The sequence below is a fragment of the Triturus cristatus genome, chromosome 10 (assembly GCF_964204655.1).
Source record: "Triturus cristatus chromosome 10, aTriCri1.1, whole genome shotgun sequence".
Lineage (NCBI taxonomy): Eukaryota > Metazoa > Chordata > Amphibia > Caudata > Salamandridae > Triturus > Triturus cristatus.
The window spans coordinates 1,032,917,199-1,032,941,607 of NC_140593.1; the positions used below are offsets into that span (position 1 = coordinate 1,032,917,199).

General features: G+C 44.4%; 1 protein-coding gene across 1 annotated transcript in view; it reads right to left on the minus strand.

Moving 5' to 3' along the window:
* UMOD (uromodulin) overlaps nt 1–24,067 on the minus strand; it is a 256,077-nt gene extending 232,010 nt beyond the window's left edge. The window contains exons 1-2 of the mRNA XM_085629081.1: nt 23,950–24,067; nt 23,502–23,623 (exon numbers count right to left, since the gene is read on the minus strand). Coding sequence (XP_085485207.1) covers nt 23,502–23,604 — 103 coding nt within the window. The 5' untranslated portion in view covers nt 23,605–23,623; nt 23,950–24,067. The remainder of the gene's footprint in view (nt 1–23,501; nt 23,624–23,949) is intronic.
* Nucleotides 24,068–24,409: the final 342 nt, after the last annotated feature.

Here is a 24,409-nt window from a genome sequence, read left to right on the forward strand (position 1 = left end):
TAGCTCCCTAGCTACTCAGCAACCCTGAGCCCTCCTCAAAATACCTGCCCAGGCCCCTTACGGTTTGTTGGTTGAACCCCAAAACATTCACCTCCATTTTGTGAGCTGCAGTTTCCCTGTGCCCAAGATTGCAGTGAACCAAGGACCAGGAGGTGGTAAGAAGGCCGACTTGTGCTGTCTCTTTGCTGAAATTTAAAAAGTAATTTTCCGCTACCCATGATTGCATAATTTTCACCTGTTTGGCTTGTAGTTTTTACAGTTTCAAAATTGAAGTTTTTTACCTGCCTTTGTTAACATCATTTTCCATCTGTTTTGTTTAGAAATTTGAGGTTTTTACTTGCCCATGACTGTTTCATTTTACCTGTTGAATTGTGCGCTTTTCAGTCCAAAATCTGTTGTTTTCACATTGCCTGTGACTACCTGATATTCCCTCCTAATTTCTCCCTTGCTCTGTGCTCAGACCTCTGTGTTGAGCATTCCACCCCAGCTCTCCTTTTGCGTTACCAAGTGAGTGAACCCAGATTACCCGGCCTTCACCTCTTATCAACAGAGATATTACACAGCAGAGACTGAACAGAGGGTGCTCTGAGACAGCAGCAAATGCTGTTAGCTGTTTAAGCTGTTGTTTTGTAGGGATTGTACACTTGTTTTTTTAGCTAGGAGAGTGAGTAAAGTTTTGTACAAACAGTATTGTTAGAGAGTAAAGTTTGTTAGGCCCTTATCTCACAACTTCCCTTCTCCATGTCTACTGAACAGCAAGGTTACACTACAAAAACAACACAGCACACTAACTCACTCTCAACCAGTCTCCACCACATACACATGCAGACCCATCAAAATGCCTTCTTAGCCTGCTGAATGAGGAACACGGGACAGAACACATATATGATTGGTATCATTATACAGCAAATAGCAACACTAAGAAACCACCTGCTGCAAGCCCACAAAAGACTGCTCACTCTTCTACAAAACAAAATCACACTATTACCAAAGTACAATGCTTGATCATGCTCTACAAACAAATATCACTTCTACGGCCTTCTCACTGACACAAAACCTGGCATACTTTTCATAAATGAATCATGGTTGGGAGATGATATGGCTCCAGTCCTGCATGAAGACAATCCTCTGGGCTATCAAAAAATCACCCAAAATCGTATAGGCATAAAAGGAGGTCGATTAGCTCTTGTGTTCAGACACACATTACATATCACTAAAGCTGACGACTTCTCCATAAAAGATTGTCAGACCCTTTACACAATATGCAATTCTACACTGTCTTTTTCCTGTAACTTCCTGCTCCTTGACAGACCTCCACCTAGAAATGCAACATTCCCAGGCACACTTCTAGACACGGTTTCAAACCTGATAACACTACACTACAACCTATGCATTCTGGGTGAGCTCACTATATGGTTTGACTAAGCCAATATGCCCCATACGAAAACAATCATCGCTGGCCTAGATGCACTAAACCTGCATCAGATCATCCACAAACCCACACACATTGCTGGACACATCCTAGATGTCATTTCTGCAAATACAGAACTAGTTACCTTACAAACAATAATTCCTGTCACATGGTCAGACCTCCATTTGCTTCACAACATAAAACAACACTAAGCGACACACCTAAAACCACCTTATGTGCATCCACCTATCGACCATGGAACAAACTCAATTTAGAACAGTTAGAAACACAACTAACATCCAGTACAGAGCTAGACACAATAAATTCTGTTGAAAATCTATACGAGTGGCTACAGAAAACTTTTAATATCCTGATACCACTAAAAACCATACAACAGAACAAAGGAAAACAATCACCTTGGAGAAATACAGAAATAAAATAGATAAAAAAGCAAATTAGAAAGCTGCAATATGCCTGCCTCGATACAAACACCAATCAAGACAAACTTTCCCTACAAATAATTAACAGATTATACAAGTCAGCAATCAAAAAAGCTAGTCAAAGATACTATTCAGACAGAATTCAAAATGCTAAATGTGCAAATAAAGAATTCTAAAAAAATTCTCAATGAATTTCAGAAACCAAATTGCCCAGAAGGAGCTCATCCTATTGCTCAAGATCCCACAGGCAAACTGGCAAATCATTACACAGCCAAAGCAGACACATTGGACTCATATTTAAAATAAATACAAAGCACCCGCGCTGACCCTTTTCCAAACCAACAATCCAAGAATACTCTAACACAGCCTCTTAGTTCCTTCCAACACGTTTCATATCATGAATTTATGGACTTGGTGAAAGCAAGCAGGCCTGCCAGCAGCCCTTCTGACCCGTGTCCACCGCAAACCTTCAAGACAATTCTTCTTACAACATCTGCTGCCACTTCCCTAAGAAAATCCATCAACAATTCCTTAACTACCGGAATATTTCCAGAAGAACTCGAAAAGTCCTACATATGCTCTTCACTGAAGAAAACAAATTTGGGCACTCTGAACCCTGACTACTACAGACCAATTACAAATGGACCTTTCCTGGGCAAACTGATAGAAAGAGCAGCATTTGCCCAGTTGTCACAATTCATTGAAGATAATGCCATACTTCCAGGCTTCCACACTGGATTCTGACCAGGAAGAGGCACAGAATCTGCCCTCCTTGCCATCTGGGATGACCTGAAGAACTTTGTTGACCGCAGTGGGGTTGCTGCGCAACTTCTCTTGGACCTTGCGGCTACCTTTGACATGGTTGAAGACAATCTAATACAAAGACTCTAAGAAGCCTGCATTGAGGGGACTGCTCTAGACTGAATCCCATCCTACCTTCGCAACAGAACTAGTGTCATTCATACCCCTCCTTTCGGATGTATGACGTTACAACGCACACTTTTACAACGCATGCACTTACAACGCATTTTTTACAACGCATAATCCATTACAACGCATGACACTACAACGCATGACACTACAACGCATTTTTAAAAACTACCTTTACAACGCATTTCCATTACAACGCATACTACCTTTACAACGCATACCATTACAACGCATAATATTAAATTGCATTTAACCCCTTGCATGCCCGCCCCTTTCCCCGCCCAGTGCCGCGCCTTGCATTAGCGGGCGGAGTTCATGACGAGCTGGACTCGTCATGGGCACAGCGCCACCGCAGCCCATGACGAGTCCAGCTCGTCATGGGCACTGAAGGGGTTAAGGTAAGTATTAGATAGTATAGGGGTAAAAGTTACTTTTCTAACTCCAGGGGGTGCAACAGTAGGGTAAGTGTTGGATAGTATAGGGGTAAAAATTACTATTCTAACTCCAGGGGGTGCAACAGTAGGGTAAGTGTTGGATAGTATAGGGGTAAAAATTACTATTCTAACTCCAGGGGGTGCAACAGGGGGGTAAGTGTTGGATAGTATAGGGGTAAAAATTACTATTCTAACTCCAGGGGGTGCATCAGTAGGGTAAGTGTTGGATAGTATAGGGGTAAAAATTACTATTCTAACTCCAGGGGGTGCAACAGTAGGGTAGGTGTTGGATAGTATAGGGGTAAAAATTACTATTCTAACTCCAGGGGGTGCAACAGTAGGGTAAGTGTTGGATAGTATAGGGGTAAAAATTACTATTCTAACTCCAGGGGGTGCAACAGTAGGGTAAGTGTTGGATAGAATAGGGGTAAAAATTACTATTCTAACTCCAGGGGGTGCAACAGTAGGGTAAGTGTTGGATAGTATAGGGGTAAAAATTACTATTCTAACTCCAGGGGGTGCAACAGTAGGGTAAGTGTTGGATAGTATAGGGGTAAAAATTACTATTCTAACTCCAGGGGGTGCAACAGTAGGGTAAGTGTTGGATAGTGTAGTGTAATATTATGCGTTGTAATGGTATGCGTTGTAATGGTACTATGCGTTGTAATGGAATGCGTTGTAAAGGTAGTTTTTAAAAATGCGTTGTAGTGTCATGCGTTGTAATGTCATGCGTTGTAATGGATTATGCGTTGTAAAAAATGCGTTGTAAAGGTAGTGCGTTGTAAAAGTTGCGTTGTAAAGGTTGTTCCCCCCTCCTTTCTCGTCCAAACCATACTTCACAAAAGCAGGGGTCCCTCAAGCCTCTATCATCTCGCCCATGTTTTTCAAAATCTTCATGAAGTCATTTCAGGCACTGATCAATGAATTTCACCTCAAGTGCTACAACTATGCAGACAAGCAAATACTCCTTCAACTGGAATGTCCCAAAGACATTGGAAACTCAGCAGTTTTCAGTTGTCTCAGAGCTGTCGATCAATGGATGACGTGGCGCCATCTCAAATTGAATGCTTCCAAAACAGAAATAATCATGTGTGATTATTGGAAACATTATGACCCGCTCACCGCATGGCCTGATGATCTGGGAACCCCACCTAAAGTATCGAAGGAAGTAAGAAACTTCGGAATAACCATGGACTCCAAGCTATCAATGAATTCCCAAATTACCATACTAGCAAGATCAAGCTTTTTAACTATAAAACCTCTACGATAAATCTTCCCCCATTTGGGATTTACACACAAGGTCCAGGCTATCATCTCCCTTGTTCTGTCTAAACTCGATTATGCCAATAGCCTATACCACGAATCACCGTCTACGACCGTGAAAAGAATACAATGGATTCAGAACTCGGCTGCCAGACTACTTTTACAAATAAAACCACAAGACCACATCTCCCCTGCCTTGAAAGCCCTGCATTGGTCTCCAGTTGCCCGAGGATCCACGTTCAAGCTACGTTGTATCACCCACAAAGCAATCCATGCAACGGACCAATCAACCCTATCAGAAATAAAATCACCAAACACATTCAACAAAGGAACCTCCCCTCTAGACGGGCACTCGCCTCAAAATCCCAAAGTACAAAATAAAAAACATGGGTGGCACATCTTTCTCTCTTCAAGCAGCCAAACTATGGAACTCTTTACCCCCCAACATAAGATCCATGGATAACCACCTTATCTTCAGAAAACTACTCAAGGACTGTCTCTCCCCCACATAACCACCATACGCAAACACAAATATACAGCATACTTCTCTGTATATAAGAATTTATGTGTACTATAGATATGTACCTATATATGTGTATTGCATTGTATGAACGTGTAGAATAATTATGTTTTAAAACAATATAGATATGTGTTAGTTCTGCTTAACAAATGTACATATTACATATAGTTACATTATTCTATGGTTTTAACATGTATATAAGTGACTGCATAAATAAGTAAATCTTTTATCATAACTGCTTACTTACAACTGCTTCACTATTAATTTACACAAAATAAATAAATAAATATAATTTTAAGTACAACAACACCTGAAAGCCGAATGTTTATTTAATGCATCTGTAATCTACATACACTGCCCTCCTTTATGCATCTATAAACCTTCCATGTATTTATGGATATATACATATTTACTACTTTTCTTCTAATTCAGCATATCCAATGCACTACCCATAATTCTCACCCTATACCGCTCTCAATATATCCTCTACCTCAATTCTCTGACTCATCTCAAACCTCTTTCTACAAATCTTTCAAGTGCACCACCCTATTTCTCACCCTATACCTCTATCAATATATCCTCTACCTCCACTCTCTCATTCATCCCAAACCCCATTCTACTACTATGATCCCCCAAATACCCTTTGTAGAAACTTCCCTACTCTATCCCTCCTTGCATAATCTCATATCTCTTTTACCATTCCGATCCTCCAAACCAAGCCTTTCTAAACTCTTCCCTCTGACTCTTCCCCCTCCACCTCCCTTTTACTTATCCCAAGCCTCCTCTTACTGCTATGATCTCCAAAACATTCCTCCACTATCCTTTTCAATCCAAATAACAGACTAACATGTCCATCACTCAAATTAATTGAATATTTCACTATACTAATTCACCACTGATCCTTTATGGGTTCCGGAATAGCGTGCTACTCGTCGAAAAAGCACTTCAACACGTCATCAAGGTAGCAAGCGCTATATAAATGCAAACAGTTTTCCCTCTTTTATCCCTCCACTATTTTTCTCAATTCAAATAACTGAATAACATATCCACCACTAAAATTACTTTCATATTTCACTATAGTAATTCACCAATAATCCTTTATGAGTTCCGGAGTAGCATGCTGCTCACAGAAACAGCACTTCAACATCCCATTAGGGGTAGCAAGCGCTATATAAATGCAACCCTTTTCCCTCTTCTATCCCTCCACTATCCTTCTCAGTCCAAATAACTGACTAATAGTTCCACCACTCAAATTATTTTTGTTTTTCACGATACTAATTCACCAGTAATCCTTTATGGTTCCGGAGTAGCGTGCTAATTGCCGAAAAAGCACTTTGACACTTTGTCAGGGGTAGCAAGCGCCATATAAATGCAATTACAAAACAATACAATATATTGCCTGTAGTGTCTTTGGACATGGCACATAGTGGATGTGCCATGTTGTGTTTCTACATTTGTTTGCACCATTTCGCGCAGTCTGCAATAGTAGTCTGCATGAGTTTGGTGGTATGTCCCTTAGAGTGGCACAATATATGCTGCAGCCCTTAGGGATCCTCTTTAGTACCCATGCCCTAGGTACCAGGGGCACCATTTACTAAGGGGTTACAGAGGGGCAAAAGGGCTTGTCAATTGGGAAACAATTGAACAGTTACCTTGTTTTAGGGAAAGAGCACCAGCACTGGAAACCTGGTTAGCAGAATCCCAGTGCACTTCTGTCAAAATTGCATCAAATACCAGACAAAAAGTGGGGGTGACCATATCAGAAAGGGGCACTGCCCTATACACCCCCCAAACAAAAGAGTGAGACTAACCTTTCCCAAGAGAGTCTTCAGACCAACACCGACGACACCCTCAGCACCGCCGAACACCTGCACTTGCAGATCCACACCGATCCCAACACCACCCTAAGAGGAACACTCGTCTACAGACCCCCGGACCCCGACCACAGTTCAGCGACTCCATCGCCGACTTCGTCAGTACACACGCCCTCGCCTCCACAGATTACATCCTTCTCGGGGACCTGAACTTCCACCTCGAGAACAACAACGACCGCAACTCTACCACCCTGATTGACAACTTCGCCAACCTCGGACTCCGACAACTCATCACAACACCCACCCACTCTGCCGGCCACACGCTTGACCCCATCTTCTCCGCAAGCTCCCACGTCTCCTTCAACCACACCACCGAACTCCACTGGACCGACCATCGCTGCATCCACTTCACCTTCCGGAAACCCACCACGCACCACCCCACCCAACAGATCCCCCGCCACTGCTGGAACAAAGTCACCGAGGACCAGCTTACCACCACCCTCGCCCTGAGCCCACCCGCCGACCCCACCGACCCCGACACCGCCGCCCGCAACCTCAGACAATTGATCGACGACTGCACCAACACCCTCGCCCCGATCAAGAAACTCTCCAGCAGACACACCAGCAAGAAAGCCAGCTGGGTTACTGAACACCTCCAGGCCTCCAAGCAAAACTGCCGAAAGCTAGAGAAGAAATGGCACTGTGAACAGACACCGGACAGCTACGCAGCCCACAAGAACGCCACCCGCAGACACCATCACCTCATCAGCTCCGCCAAAAGGACCTCCTTCAAAGACCACCTAGACAACAACGCACACAACAGCAAAGAGTTCTTCAACATTGTGAAGGAACTCTCCAACCCCAGCTCTAACACCAACGACATCCCACCTTCGCAAGACCTGTGCGACTCCCTTGCCACCTTCTTCCATCGCAAGATCGCAGACATCCACTACAGCTTCAATGTCACGACCACCCCGACAACAACTGAGACCACCGTTCCCACGGCCACCATCCGCACCAACCCCCTACTCTCCTGGGCCAACATAAACGACGACGACACCATCAAAATCATGAACACCATCCACTCTGGATCTCCGTCAGACCCAAGCCCACACCACATCTTCAACAAATCTAGCACCACCATCGCACCCTATCTCCAGAAAACCATCAGCATCTCCTTTGAGACAGCCACCTTCCCGGAGAGGTAGAAGCACGCCGAGATCAACGCCTTACTCAAAAAACCCGAGGTTGACCCCAAGGACCTCAAGAACTTCCAGCCCATCTCACTGCTCCCGTTCCCGGCGAAGATCATCGAGAAGACCGTCAACAGACAACTGACCCACTACCTCGAGGAGAACAGCATCCTGGACCCGTCCCAGTCCGGGTTCCGCAGCAACCACAGCACCGAAACTGCCCTCATCGCAGCCACCAATGACATCAGGGCCCTGCTGGACAACGGAGAAACCGCGGCCCTCATCCTCCTGGACCTGTCAGCCGCCTTCGACACTGTCTGCCACCGCACCCTAGGCACATGCCTCCACGACGCTGGGATCCAAGACAAGGCTCTGGACTGGACCACCTCCTTCCTCTCCAGCAGAACCCAGAGCGTCCGCCTCCCCCCTTTCCGCTCCGAAGCCACCAAGATCCTCTGCAGCGTACCCACGGGCTCATCCCTCAGCCCAACATTGTTCAACATCAACATGGCACCGCTCGCCCACGTCGCACGACTGCACGACCTCAACATCATCTCCTATGCCGACGACACCCAGCTGATCCTCTCCCTCACCAAAGACCCCCTCACCACCAAAACCAACCTTCACAACGGAATGAAAGCTGTCACCGATTGGATGAAGATCAGCAGACTGAAGCTAAGCTTGGACAAGACGGAAGTCCTCATCCTTGGCTCCATCCCCTCAGGTTGGGACGACTCCTGGTGGCCGACCGCACTGGGAACAGCTCCAACACCCACCGACCACGCCCACAACCTAGGGGTCATCCTCGACTCTACTCTCTCCATGACAAAGCAGATCAACGCCGTCTCGTCCTCCTGCTTCAACACCCTCCGCATGCTCCGCAAGATCTACCGGTTGATCCCCACAGAAACAAGAAGAACGGTCACCCAGGCCCTCGTCAGCAGCAGGTTGGACTAAGGAAACGCCCTCTACTCAGGAGCCTCGGCCAAACTCCTGAAACAACTGCAACACATTCAAAATGCCTCCGCACACCTGATCCTCGACATCCCTCACCACAGCCACATCACTCCCCACCTGAGAGACCTGCACTGGCTCCCCTTCAACAAGAGGATCACCTTCAAGCTCCTCACCCACGCACACAAGACACTCCACAACACCAGACCAGCATACATCAACAGACGACTCAGCTTCTACTCCCCCAACAGCCAGCTCTGCTCCACTGACCTCGCCCTCGCCTCAGTCCCCCGTATCCGAAGAGCGACCTCCGGTGGCAGATCGTTCTCTCACCTCGCCGCCAAAACCTGGAACACCCTCCCCACCCTCCTACGGCAAACCCAGGACCTGCTAACCTTCAGAAGACTCCTCAAGACCTAGCTATTTGAGCAGTAGCAGCACCCCCCCCCCCCTCTCCAGCGCCTTGAGACGCTCACGGGTTAGTAGGGCGCTTTACAAATGTTCTGATTGATTAATTGATTCATCATCTAAGTGAAAAATCAAGAAAGGCCATCTGCATTCACATTATCAGTCCCAGATCTGTGTTCCACTGTAAAGTTCATTCCCTCTGGGGTGATGGACCCCCTCAACAGTTTGAGGTTTTCACTTTTCATTTGCATCAGCCATCTGAGAGACCCGTGGTCATTTTGTACAAGGAAGGGAGTACCAAACAGGTATGGTCTCAGCTTCTTCAGGGACCAAACCAGAGCAAAGGCTTCCCTATCAATATCACTTCAAAGCTGTTCTCTAGGGAACAACCTCCTGCTAATGAAAGCAACAGGCTGGTCATGGCCATCATTGTTGGTCTAGGAGAGGACCATTCCTATCCCATGGTCAATAGCATCAGTCTGCACTATGAACTGATTGGAATAATATGGAGCTTTTGGAATGGGTGCTGAGAATATTTCTTGCTTCAGAGTGTCAAAAGCCGTTCGATAGCTCACTGTCCAGTTTACTTTCTTTGGTTGTTTCCTGGAGGTCAGCTCTGTGAGGGGTGCCACAATGGTACCATACCCCTTCACAACCCTCCTGTAGTACCGAGCCATGCCAAGCAATACCTTGACTTGAGTTTGGGTTGTTGGAGAAACCAAGTCCACAATTTTTTGGATCTTGGGCTGTAGGAGTTGAAATTGGTCTCCACCTACAATGTGGCCCAAGTATACAACAGATCCCAGCCCTATCTGGCACTTGCTTGCCTTTATAGTGAGACGTGCACTCTGCAGAGCCTCAAGAACCTTGTCAAGGTGGATCAGGTGACCCTGCCTGATGGAGCTATAGACAGCAATAACAGCAAGATATAATACACTAAAAGACTCCAACCCAGCAAAGACTTTGTTCACCAACCTTTGGAAGGTAGTATGTGCATTCTTTAATCCAAATGGCATTACAGCAGACTGGTATTGTCCATCTGAGATCTAGAATACTAAATTCTCTTTTGCCCCTGGGGTCAGCCCAATCTGTCAGTACCCTCATGTCACAATGAAAGTACTGAGAAATGTGGCTTCCCCTAACATGTCAATTAATTCATCACCTCTTAGGATAGGGTGTGCATCTGTCTTGGTGACAGCATTGAGACCGCTATAGTCCACTGAAAACCTCAGCTCTGGTTTACCACCCTTGGAATGAGGCTTGGTAAGTAAGACCACTGGGCTAGTCCAGGGACTTTAAGGGGGTTCAATCACTCCTAAATCAAGCATCTTGCTGAATTCAGCTCTGATTCTTTCCTTAACTTGGTCAAACTGTATATTTTTTTCTGATAGGTGTGCTGTCTCTCGTGTCCGCATCATGGGGACACAAGGTTGTCTGGCCAGGGTTTAGGGAAAGGAGCCCAGCATACTGCCTCAGAACTTGTCTGCATTCAGCTTGATGTTGGACAGTGAGGGTGCCAGAGAAGACAACTCCTTCAACTGACCAATCTCTAGGACTGTGGGAGAGGAGGTCAGGGACAGGTTCACTCTCTTCTTCCTGGTCCTTATCAGTGACTATCAGCATGGCCGCATCAGCCCTGTCATAGAAAGACTTCAGGCAGTCTCTACGGATGATCCTGTGAGGGCTCCTGCAAGTGCCTAGGTCAACCAAGTAGGTGACATCACCTCGTCTCTCAAGGATAGGGTGGGAGCCACTCCATTTGTCCTGGAGAGCCCTAGGAGCCACAGGCTCCAACACCCTTACCTTCTGCCCTGGTTTGAACTCTACCAGTGCAGTCTTTTGGTCATACCAGAGCTTCTGGAGATCTTTGCTTGCCTCAAGGTTTTTGGATGTTTTACCCATGTGTTCAGCCATCCTTGAACATAGGCCAAGCACATAGTCCACAATATCTAGCTTGGGCTCTTTGAGAGATCTTTCCTTGCCTTCCTTCACTAGAAATGGTGGTCCCCACATAGGATGACCAAACCGAAGCTCAAAGGGACTATAGCCCACTCCTTTCCGTGGCACTTCCTTGCAGGTGAAAATCAAGCATGGCAAAAGGACAGCCCATATCCTTATGAGTTTTTCAGGCAGTCCCATGATCATACCTTTCATGGTCTTGTTGAATCTCTCAACTAGATAATGGGTTTGTGGGTGATATGGATGATAAACCTGTATGTCACCCCACACTCAGTCCACATGGCTTTCAGGTAGCTAGACATTGCACCACCTCCTTAGGAATGCCCTCTGTAGTAAAGTTACTAATGAGGGCCCTGGCAACTGCAAAAGCAGTGACCATCCTAAGTGGAATTCTTTCAGGATACCTGGTGGCATGATCCACTGCTTGCATGATCCTAAGCTATGGGCTAAGATTTTAACCTATGTTTTTAATGCAGCCTGCCTGTCTGGTTTTTCCCTGTCTTGGGCCAAGGCGGTTATTATACCGATCTTTAAGAAGGGAGCAAGGGACGATCCGGCTTGTTATAGGCCTATCTCGCTCCTTGACTCCGCAGCCAAAATTTTGGGGAAAGTTGTCCTGGCACGTCTAACAGAGTGGCTTGATCAAGCAAGTATTATTTCCGATCTCCAATATGGTTTTAGGCAGGGGAAAGGTATGCTGGACCAATGCCTTAATCTCCATTTGGTGATAGGGAAGTATACAGTCGTAAAGCGCGGGAACCTCCATCTGGCCTTTATGGATCTAACCTCGGCTTTTGACCTTGTTAACAGATCAAAACTCTGGGTGATCCTTCAAGATATAGGGCTTGATGCTGATTTGATTGCTTTTCTGGCAGCCATCCATGAAAATACAACAGCGGCTGTGCGCTTTAATGAAGAAGGTAGCCTGACTGATTCATGGGCAGTAAAAAGAGCGGTCCGGCAGGGGTGCATTCTGGTCCCCTTGCTGTTCACCCTCTATATTAATAAGTTAGGGGATTCGCTAATTTTCTGCTGTAAAGATATCCCCAGAGCAGGCACCAAAATGATTCCCGCATTTCTGTACGCTGACGATGCGGTGTTGGTGGCCAGGACTGCATGGGGGCTGCAAACGCTTTTAAATTGTTTTATACATTTTATGGAGTCATTGGACCTAATCATGAATCTTAAAAAGTCACATGCTATGTCCATAGGTTCAAAGAAGGCAACGAAGGTTAAATTCTATTGCAAGGGTCTAGAGTTAGTAAAAGTCCCCGCTTTTTTGCATATTTAGGGGTACTTTTTGACAACCAGCGCTCATGGTGCACGCAGCGTGCACACAAAAAGAATGTACTAGCTAGAGCATCAGGGGCTACTTTAGACTTTGCAAAAAGAATAGGATCTAAACCAATCCCCGCACTTTTGAAGATCTATAAGGCTAAGTGTCTCCCTATGGTGACTTATGGGAACGACATCTGGGGTTATACAGATATCAGAGAAATCCAGGGTGTTGAAAACATTTTTTCGCGTAGATTGCTCTTGGTCCCTGCTTCTACGCCAATTTTTAATATACATGAGGCATTAGGAGCAGGTTTTATTTCTGACCAGATTGCGGTTGCCCCGTTATTGCGTTGGCTGAGAATTTGGGCACAACCTATTCCAAATCTTAACCAATTGATCATCCAAGATTGTCTCACCCTAGAAAAGGGGTTAGACATTCCGTGGATTAGATATATTAAGGACCAGATGGAAATTCTTGGCTGCCCCGACTTATTTCTGAGTCCCACAGCATTGGGTAAATCAGCCATTAGAGACCTCAAGCAGCAGTTTCTAGATAGACGAAGAGTACTAAGGGAGGAGAATTAATTGAAAAAACCCATGGTGAGAAGATTTGTTATACTGAGCCTGGGTCGACAGATGCAACCATATTTATCTTATATAAACAAACCGTACCACCTTTTTGTTTTGACAAGATTTAGGCTGAATATGGTTCCCTGGCTCCTTGCTTTTCCTAAAGGGTATTTCAAAGAAGGAACATTAAAACCCTGTCCTTGTGATAACTTCTCGGACCAGAATACTCTTCACATAATATTCTTCTGCGCATATTACAATTCACTGCGCAGAAAATGTATTATTCCTTTGCTTAGAGGTTGTAACTTTGAACAAGTTAGGCTGGCGTTGGTATATTTACAAATGCTAGCATCACCCATGGTCTGTTTTGGGGTAGCAAGTTTCCTAACAGGTGCAATCAGGTGCAGGAATAGGTCACTTATGAACTCCCCTGTGGACACGGCTTTGAATAACGTTATTTAAAAACGTATTCTTATGTTTTTTACATGTAACGTTGGACAAGTCTAAGTTGGGCTAATTTTATCTTACTTATTTATCTTATTTATTTATCTACTCCCAGGCCTAATCATGTGTTAGTGGGATGTATTCCCATTCTTGTTGTCATTTTCTCTGTTATGGATCCTTGAGGTGTGTTCATTTTTTAATGAAGTGTCGCATTACTCGATGGAGTGTATTTTATCCTATTGTAGATAATGAATTTTGAGTGGAGCAGAACTCTACGAAGATTAATAATTGTCTCATGGTTTCTTTATTTTCTATGTCTGTTTACATTGTTACAAGACGGGGGACCTTAACTGATTTTACATCTGTGTATTTTATGATTGTAGATTTGATCTGTCCTGTTTTGGGGGAACAACCTTTACAACGCAACTTTTACAACGCACTGCCATTACAACGAAACTGTTACAACGCAAATGCATTGACAACGCATGCCATTACAACGCAAGTCTTTACATCGACTTGCACTAGATGGCGTGCTAACATTAAAAATAGTGTAGTTTACTATCCAAACACCTTCCCTACTGTTACGTGAACAGGAGTTAGAATAGTAAATTACACTTTTTTAATGTTAGCACGCCATCTAGTGCAAGTCGATGTAAAGACTTGCGTTGTAAAGACTTGCGTTGTCACTGCATTTGCGTTGTAAAAATTTTGTTGTAACAGCATGCGTTGTAAAAGCATGCGTTGTAACATCATACATCCCCTGTTTTGTTACTTGTACTTTGATGGCTATAATCAGCTGAATAAAGTTAAAATTTGACTGAATGACTGACACTACCACCAGTATAAATCTGTGTCCTGATGCTGTGGGAGGGTCAATGGGAACAACTATGTCAAACCCTAACCTTTCAAAGGGAACCACAACCACTGGATGTGGAATTAAGGGGGCCTTTGGGTGGTTACCTGTTTTGCAGGTAACACAGGAGTTATAAAACTGTTCCACATTCGGTGATATGTTTGGCCAGTAGAAGTGGGCAACTAGTCTACTCCGAGTCTTAGCCTGGCCAAGATGTCCAGCTGGTGTGATGTCATGGGCCAATGAGAGTAAGAACTCTCTGTATTGCTGAGGCACTACCAACCTCCTAGTGGCACCAGGTTTGGGATCTTTGGCCTCAGTGTACAGGAGCCCCTCCTCCTGACAGGTCTCCTGACAGGTCCTGTGAGAGCCACTGATATCTCCCTTTTCCTGTGGAGCAGCTTGCTGTCTCAGGCTCTCAAGAGTGGGATACGTTTTCTGCCCCTGGCACAGCTCTTACCTAAAGGGCACCCCTGGGCCCAGGAGTCCAGCTGTGTAAGGCCCAAGTTCCTGGGGCTCAGTTCCCTCTAGGGCTGACAGGTTTTCTCCCTGAGGATAGGTGGGCCTGAGCTTGTGGCTGCTCAGAAGTTGGTTTCCCAGCCTTCTTGCCTTTTCTCTTGGAGGATTGGACCATTATTCCAGGATTAAATACCTCTTTTTCACCATGGGCTTTACTCTGTGCTCTTGTTTTCATACAAACCCATTAAGGTATTCCCAGCATGGCTGCATGGGATCGTAGTTCTACCTTAGCCCATGGTGAGGTTTCCAGATTATTCCCTAGCAGACGTTCATCAGGAATTGCAGAGGACACGACCACCTTCTTTTGGCCAATAACCCCTCCCCACTCTAAGGACACCATAGCCATAGGATGAACCTTAGTATGGTTATCAGCATTGGTGACTGGATAAGTTTATATAGCCAAGTACTGTTCTGGGGATACCAGCTTTTCAGTCACCGTGGTGACACTTGCACCTGTATTCCTCAGTGCTTCTACTCTAACCCCATTGATATGTGGCTGTTTTCTGTATTTCTTCAGGTTACTGGGCCAGACAAGCATGACAGCTACATTCACCCTACCTTCTGAGATTATGGTAGCTTCAGGGTGGTTTGTTACTTGGTCAGAGTATACCAAGGATCCCATCTGGAGACTCCACCCCAGTGGTAACTGGGGGTGCAATAGTAGAAGCCTTTTTCGGACAGGGAAGTACCCCAGTTAGATGTCAATTGGGCTTACAATTGAAACATAAAGCCTTTTGGGAGCCCAGTTCTTACCTTGGAATGTGAAGTGTCTCTGGGCTCAGCCTCCTAAAATGGTTTTTCGGGGGCTTTAGAAGGCTCTTTAACTTTTTCTTTAGACTATCCCGCATCTTGGGGTGACTAGTAACTCATTTATTTTGGTCACCCCCACCAGGAGACTTTCTGAGCACCCTACTCTTGGCCCAATGTTCAGTCTTCATCCCCAACTCCTGGGTAGAAACCAAGCCTAGGTTGACCAAGTATGGATGCATTTTTTCAGAAGTACAGTTACTTACCAGATTCTCTTTCATAACTAAATCATAAAGCCCATCATAGTCTTGCACCTTACTTCCTTTTAACCAAGCACCTAGTATTTTTTGACTGAAGAGCCCCTAAAATCAACCCAGGACTGACTTGAGGATTTATGAGTCTCCCTGAACGTAATCCCTTACTCCTCAGTGGTGAGTCCAAAACTCTCAATCAGGGTATCCTTTATGAGGTCATATGACTCAGCATTTTCCTCATTAAGAGGTATTAGTCTATCCCTGCACTTGCCTGAGAAAATCTAAGAGAGTAGAGAGCCTCTATACTTTTGGTCGAGCTTCCTCGTTTTACAAGCTCTCTCAAAGGATGTAAACTATTTTATGATACCATCACCCTCAACATATTTTGATGACAATCCCTTTGGGGATTTTGCGATCACATGTTTCTTCCCTATCTCTATTTACCTTTTTGCTGCCACCATTCATTGGTGCTAGACCCATTTCAGCCCTTTCTTTCTCTATGGCCAGGAGTTTGGCCACCAGGGCTACTCTTTTGGCTAGTCTCACCAGCTCCTGGTCTGGATGCTCTAGTCTTTCTTGGGGCCAGGACTGGCCTGGCCTACCTCCAAGTACTGTATTAGTCAAGAGATTTCTACTGGTTTCCTCCTCCTCTGGGGTATTGGAAGGGGAATCATTACCATGAGTCCTGTTAGCAGTCTCCTCTTCACTGACATGGTGATCATCAATGATTGCATTATCTTCTTCTTTTCCCTTGGCTCTATCAAACTCAGCAAGCAAGTCCTAGAGTGGTGCTTTGGTTGATCTAGGCCCAGTTGCAATTTTGCAAGCCTTGTAGAAGTCCTTTAGCTGCTTCAAACTCAGGGCCTCATTACGATGTTGGTCGGAAAGGCTCCAAACGGCATTCGGTTTGTCCGAATCCATGTCGCAGACCATTATTCCGACCGACTCAGAAACACAGGCTCCCAATGAAGTCAATAGGAGTCCAACCGAACAGTGTTTGGAACCTTCGTAATCGATCTGTCGGAGCAGGCATTGCTTCTGACCTCTTAGAATGCGGGCTCTCACCAGCAGGGGGTCAGAAACCTGTCAGTGGTGGCAGGCTGAATGATACTTGTGAGCCAGCATACTAAGAGGTTGGTAGATTTTCAGGGGGCACCCTGGGTGCACATCTTAACAAACTCACTATTGGCATCAGTATGGATTAATTAAGACAAGGTGTTTGATACCAAACACCATAGGTTTCAGCAAAGCCATCATGTAGCTGGGGAACTCGTAATGACCCGTGCCCAGTACATATACTGAAGATTGCTTCCCCACTCACTTGCACTATATAGTAATTGAACTAGACAGCACGGGGGCATATCTGCTCATGTAGATATGTCCTCACATTTAATATAATGCACGCTGTCTTAGGGTTACGAACCCTGCTGTAGAGATGTCTTACATATATTGAGTGCAGTGTCTGTGGGCAAAGCACACATGGGTGAGCCATGCCATGTTTTCACGTTTGTTTGCACCATTTCACGCAGCCAGCAATGGCAGTCTGCATGTGTTTGGTGGTGGGTCCCTCAGGGTGGCATAATACATGCTTAGGGGCCCTCTTTTGCACCCATACCTTAGGAACCAGGGGCACCATTTACTAGTTACTTACAGAGAGGCTAAAGGTCTTGCCAACTGGGTACAAACTTGACAGTTACCTTGTTTCTATGGAAAGAGCACAGGCACTGGGGACCTGGTTAGCAGAAACCATGTGGACTTCAGTCAAAATTGCATCAAATACCAGGCAAAAAGTGGGGATGACCATGTTAAAAAGGGGCACTTTCTTACACTTGTGAATGAGGCCTTTTCTCTGATTCTTCAGCTCTGTTAATAATGGTGCTATCTGAATTACTAGTAAGTGTGTTTTCAGATATACGCCTTGGGAGAATTTTTTTGTTTTTTAGAGGTTGCAAATATCCACAGATTTTGAACCTGTAAAGAACGAGCTAGAGTTCCAAATCCTGCTCACATTTGTGGTGTAGTTTAGGATGACCTAAGGGGGAGTGCAGAACCTTACAGAGCATTGCAGGATTTTCTTTTCTAAATGCTTTGTCAGAGGGGACAAATTTTAAAAGGACAGTGTACTGTTTCACCTGTAGTCCAGATATACCATAGAGCCTATAATGATAGTCCCACTACAAGCATGATAATAAGCTGTGAACTGCCTAAGCCTCTGGATTCTAATACCTACTGTTATTCATATAGTGGAGCTTGACTTAGGCATAGGTCTGTCTCTCGAGTCTATGAAGCAGGAATATAGTTATATCTTCAAACTTATTATGACACCGCTAGTGAGACTCGCTCTATAGGAATATCTAGCCAAATGCAAGCACAGAAAATACAAATCTAAACATATGAGGACTTTCTGGACGCCTTTTGGAAGTAAGCAAGAGCAAGTGTCTCCAGAGTATATTGCGCAGAAAGTATCAGCACTATAAAATACCTTTTAACACTGTATTACACCTGACACTTAACAACTTCCAAATTTACCACCCACTGCTGCTTGAGATCGATCCACAGTCTTGGCGTTGCATATTTGAGCACCCATTGTTTAAAGTTTTACCAGATGGGAGATAGCCACCCATGATAACGACAAAACCACACTCATCAATAGATGATGAAATTGAGGGCAGAATATCCAAAATAAAGTATTAACAGGTAAGTCTAGGTTTTCTTTACCCACCTCCACATATATGTAACTATGCGGTACATATATTTTCAAGCTATGTAGACGTGGAGTTAGGAATAGTAAATATATACTTTTCTGTATGCACTTCACTTTTGATATTTTTTCCCTCAATATTCTGTCCTCGATATTCTTGTACCACAATATTGTTGTCAGTGGTACAACTTATTGCTGAATGAATATCTTGTTGCCTTTTACCTCGTTACACTTCTTTGCTGCCTGTCTGCAAAGTGTGTGCTATACAAATACTACAAATATACATACATGTGCTCTTTTGCTCCTTTCCATTTTACCGTCTCTCAGTGGTGCTTTAACCTCTTCAGCGCTGCGCGGATTCCCGCGCAGTGCTGAAAGATCTGAGCGCGGGCGGGGCCATGACGGAACGGTTCCGTCATAAGCACAGCCCAACCGGCGTGCATGACGGAACCGTTCCGTCATCGGCATCGAAGAGGTTAAGGCACAAAGACTCAATGATTGCAGTATTACGGCATTCGCAAGCTATGAACATTAAGGGGCAGATTTGCTCAAATCTCACGCAGCGCAGCAAGCAAAAAAGCTGTGCTGCGTTGCACAAGAAGAAGAGAGCAGGAGAGCTCCATATTTACAGAAATATGTCAGTCTCTCCTCCCCTCTCTCTAGCACCATCACTGAAATTAGCTGCTTTGCACCACGCACACATCTTTGCCCCATAGTGCAAAGGTGTCTGCGTGAGTCGAGCATAGGGTTTATACTGGAAAGATGGCCTTCCAGTACAAAAAACTATGCTCAGACCAACTTTAAACGTTTTCCAACTTTGTGAGTGTGCTGTACAATGCAGCAAACATACACAGTTGTAAAAGGAAGGAGAACTGAAAGCATTTCTCCTTCATAGCACCTCTTTGAAATGGGCAGTATTTTCTCATGCTAAACCCTGTCTTCTTTTTTAAGTAAATATGGTTTAGCGTCAGAAACCTTAGGTGGTTGCATGGCAATGCCTATGCGAAACCCAGGGTACACCCCCTTGGCCCTAAGTAATGCAAAGCAGTGCAGTGCGCTGCATTGCGCTCCTCTTGAGTGTTTTCCAGCACTAAGCAAGTTTAGCGCTGGAAAGCAAATGAGTAAAAAAAGATTTTGCATTGTTTTGCGTCATTTTTTTTTACACAAACACCGATTTAAATCTAAGTAAATAAACTCCTGAGTTAAGTTGCTCTGAGAAAGCACTGATGTATGGAAGAATTAATGGAGTAAAATAGCTATTTTGTACCATGTTACATATTGTAGTGTCGTCCTGAAAGAACACAAAAAAGCAATATTCGTTGTTAGTCTCGGCTGGTAAAATACAAACTCTACATTTTAGTGTAGCAAAAAGCAAGTACTGGAGCAAAAAGCCCTCTTACAATGTGTAATAGAATGCTAACTAGAATAACCTGGCACCTCCCGCCATTTTATATAATCCCAACCCATATGTTTTACGTCAACTGTAAATAGTCTGGGTCAGATTTACAAGGAACTGACGCATCTGCATAGATGTGTCAGTTTCCTTGCGCCAGAGTCAAATGATCTTGCGCCACCATGGATGCGCTGTATTTACAATACAGTGCTCCATGACACAAGGATTAACGCATCTGTTGGCCCAAAAGTGATCCATTGCTGGAGTTGTGTCGCAAGCACGATGGAACTCCAGCAATGTATTTTGAGGCCTATACTTACTGTACTGCGTCACTCCTTATGCCTGCTTCAAGCAGGCGTAAGGTTTTGACCCAGTGGCGCCGTGAAATCTTGTAGATTTCACTGCATCATTTTTATGAGGCCTTCCTGTAATCCACATTTGTAAAGCGCGAACAATCACCCGTAAGGGTCTCTAGGCGCTGGGGGCCGTCGGGAAGATTAAGCATGCTATTGCCCAGAGTCACATGGTGCTGGGCTAATCTGCCGCCAGCGCCGGGGATTGAACCGTGATCCCCAGATTCTGGCGTCAGTCACCCTGGCCGCGGCGCCACACCTCTTCCTCTCGTGGGAACACCCACCCTCCATACATTAAACCTGGCGCAGGTATAATGTGATGCAGGGCTTTACAACGTGACGCATCTCCGTAGATGCGTCACGTTGTAAATAGGCCGCATTGTTTGCGATGCCGTTGCGTCAAATAAAGTGACGCAATGGTGCGGCAAGAAGGCGCAAAGGCTTGTAAATCTGCCCCTGAGTACTTTGAAAGTTTCTGTATGAGTTCACTGCCAACTATGTGGAACAATGAATTACACAGAAACCGGGAAAAGTTGGAGAGTAAATTTCAAAAACCGCTTCCCCATAGGTCACACATTCCAGGTAAAACTAGTAATAGAAAGTATTTGGAAACTTTCGGTATGCACAAAGGAAAGCCAAAGTGCATTCAACGTGACTGTTATCTATATGCGCATAATATATGAAATGTATAAACTCAAAATACCTGCCCCATTTTGGTTCAAGCTTCAGTAGTATACTAACGTGATACAGGGCCAGCTTTAGCGCTGGTGGCGCCCTGTGCGACAATGTCTGTTGGCGCCCCCCCCAATGACCACCTCTGCCATGGATTCCCTCACCACCGCCCTTTTACAGTGCCCCTCAAGTCTCCAGAACCACTCTCTCTCGGATTAATTTAGTTTTATAGCACCACTCATACAAGTGTAAGGCGTCAGACCACTTTACAACACACACACATTGCACAGAGACAATCATAGGTGTGTAAATCAGTGTATAGGAAATGTTACATCAGACAGGACTACAAGGTGTAGTATAGGAGTGACATGTCATCGATACTGGTAGGCAATAAAGTTTAAGAGTCCTTATTCTGGAAAAGCACAAATTCAGAATTTAAAATGTAACACCATTGTTAGGGGTTTTCTTTAATAACAAGAATTGTTTTCCACCCAAATGAACCCTTTTGGCAACATTGAGGTAATGAAAGACTGGGCAAAAAAACGTATAGCTCAAACACATACCTTGCAGTTTACACACAGGTCTTTGAGGACAGTAAATAGCTCAATGTTCTATATTACGATTTTGACTTACTTAAGACAAGTAACAAAAGGAGCTCTCTTACAGAAGCAGTAACCCACTGACCTATTTACATTACATGCACTTTGTTACCCGCATGGTACGAGTGCTTAGCAGCAGGCATTTTAACCCTCTGCTCTATCTTTGGATGAGTCAAAACTTCCACAAGACCAACCTCCGGTCTCTTTCCAGGAAGACGAGAAATCACAGGAGTTATCTAGACGTTTTAATTGATGCCTACAAAAATTGCTGGAGGCCAGGAACGCACCAGCAGGTTGGTGCTTTTAAAATGATAATATTACTTGTGAAAATGACGCCCCCACCCCAAGCCAGCGCCCGGTGCGGTGGCACCGCTCGCACCGCACTAGAGTATGTAATAAGAGATTAGGTGAAAAGATTACTAAATGAGACAGAATAGATGAGGTACAGACAGGGTTTTAAGTGGGCCGGGTCCTACCCGTGCCGAGCACCGGCAGCTCTAAAAAGCAGGTGCTGAGACGGGTCTCTATCGGACTCTCCATTTTTGCCCTCAGGTAGAAAAAAAATCTTAACTCTTCAGCAGTACCACCCTTCACTGTCTTTGTTGTAACTTCAAAGAGACTCATTATAGTTCTTTCACAGTCTCGTCTTTTCAGACCTGAAGCATGTGCGATATTATATACAACGAAGCCATCGTTGTTGCTTATTTCTATCATGCAACCAACAACCATTGGCAAAGCCAATAGTCCTGGCTTGCTGTAGGTGTAATGTCACTTGTTATATTATATATCTGGATGCAATAACATAAGCAGCAAATTAGCAGTGAGGCAGCACACTATGCTAAGCACACATTTTTAGCTAACCTGTTTTAAGCCTACTTACATCGCCACTCCCCTTCGAGAGCCCCCCGAGTTTTTTCAGCCCACTTAAAGCCCTAGGTAAAACAATGTTGATATACGTGCAATTCCCAACTCTCTGCAAGGGTGAAGTATGCATAGGGTCTTTTGTATAACTCTAGGGTTCTAGGCTTCGTAGCATGGTATAATTTACTAAATTACCAATTAAAGATTGTCTTGCAGTTATACTGGTAAACCATGTCATGTGTGTATTATGCATGAGTCGCACTTAGATTTACATACACTTGCAGAACATCGTAATTTATTCATACGCCTACAGGTATCGTATGCTGTACTTATGATTTTCGACCTGAGTTTTCTGTAAGAGCCCAGAGTGGCTGATTCTCCAACATGTGCATTTGGAAAGTAGGTTCCATCCTGTGTTTATGCGCGAGGCCCAGCCCAGGAGTCACTGTGCGCTGTCTCTCCTTAATGAACAATCAGTTTCCTATACCTGGGTTTTAGATTACTAAGGTATGTGGCCTTGGGGTAGACCCTCCCTAAATAAGGTCAGCTTCCTAGAAGGAAATAGAACACCTCTTATAAAAAAAATTAGCCGCAACCTATATCAATCCGTAAGGGGCTGAAAGTTGTTTTAAAAAGGAGAAATTTCAGGCTTTTAAAAATATCAATATGCATGTGAATTAAAACTCTGCTGCAGAAAACGCTCAATGGAAAATCGCTGGATGCATTGAATGTATAGATTAGGTGTGTGGATGAATGGGGGCACATTAAATGGATGGATATAAAGTAACATACATAAATGCACATGTTAATAAGTACTATATCTCTGTCTTAAAGGTTACTCAAACATACATACCAGTTGAGAACTTTAGACAGAAACATTTTTCTTGAACATAGTACATAGTTTTTAAAAATAATTTCATGATGCACTTACCTGGTGCTCTACTTGTTAATATTAGCTGGCACTCGATAAAATTCAGGCAGAGTAGAAAAGTAAAAATGCAGAGCATTGTCAGCGAACCTTGTCCCACAGCCATTGGAAGATTTCTTGACGCCCTGGATGGAAAAGTATATATTAACACTTTAAAAACTTTATTTCCTAATAAATTCCTCCCTTGCTTTACAAAAACAAACATGCTGCCAGTAGATCTAAGGAAAACCTTAGAAGAAGATATGGTTGAGTCAGAAACAATAAAACTCCTCCTAAATCTCAAATTTTTTTCTCCCTGGACAAAACTACCCGCATAAAATCCATGTTGAGCTTTCTTTGCCATCGTGATAAAATAATTAATAATTGTGGAAAAATATCTTTTGGCAGAGTTCTCATGGTATGATAACCACTACATAGGTAAACAACTGAAAGAAAGCGAACCTGCACCTACCTTGAAATGGGATAACAGCCGCTCCATTCACTCGCATTTCTTCACTTATAAAGGCTTGCAAGGAGGAACAAGGTTCGTGGGTGTTTTCCCAGCTTCTCCTCTCATAATTACAGGAATGGTCTGTGAGCAACAAAAAAGGATTCACGTCACGTGACGCTGCTGAATTGTGTGAAAGGTTTGCCTTAAACTGCTGGGTTCATTCCTGGCACTTTGCATGTTGATCAGCCAGTCAGGTACATAAAGCAAGAGGGGTAAGTATGTCGTGCACCTGCACTATGCATTTAGCAGATTACAGCTGTGTGGTAATCAGAGATTAATAAGAAGCGATGAGAAACTGTATCTCCAGATGAGGGACAACAGTTATAGAGTAATGGTATCACCTTTTATTTAAAAAGTGCACATTTTTCAGGTCTGTGGTTTGCCCTGTAACACATAGGAAGTAGGGGTGTGGGGGTTGCTG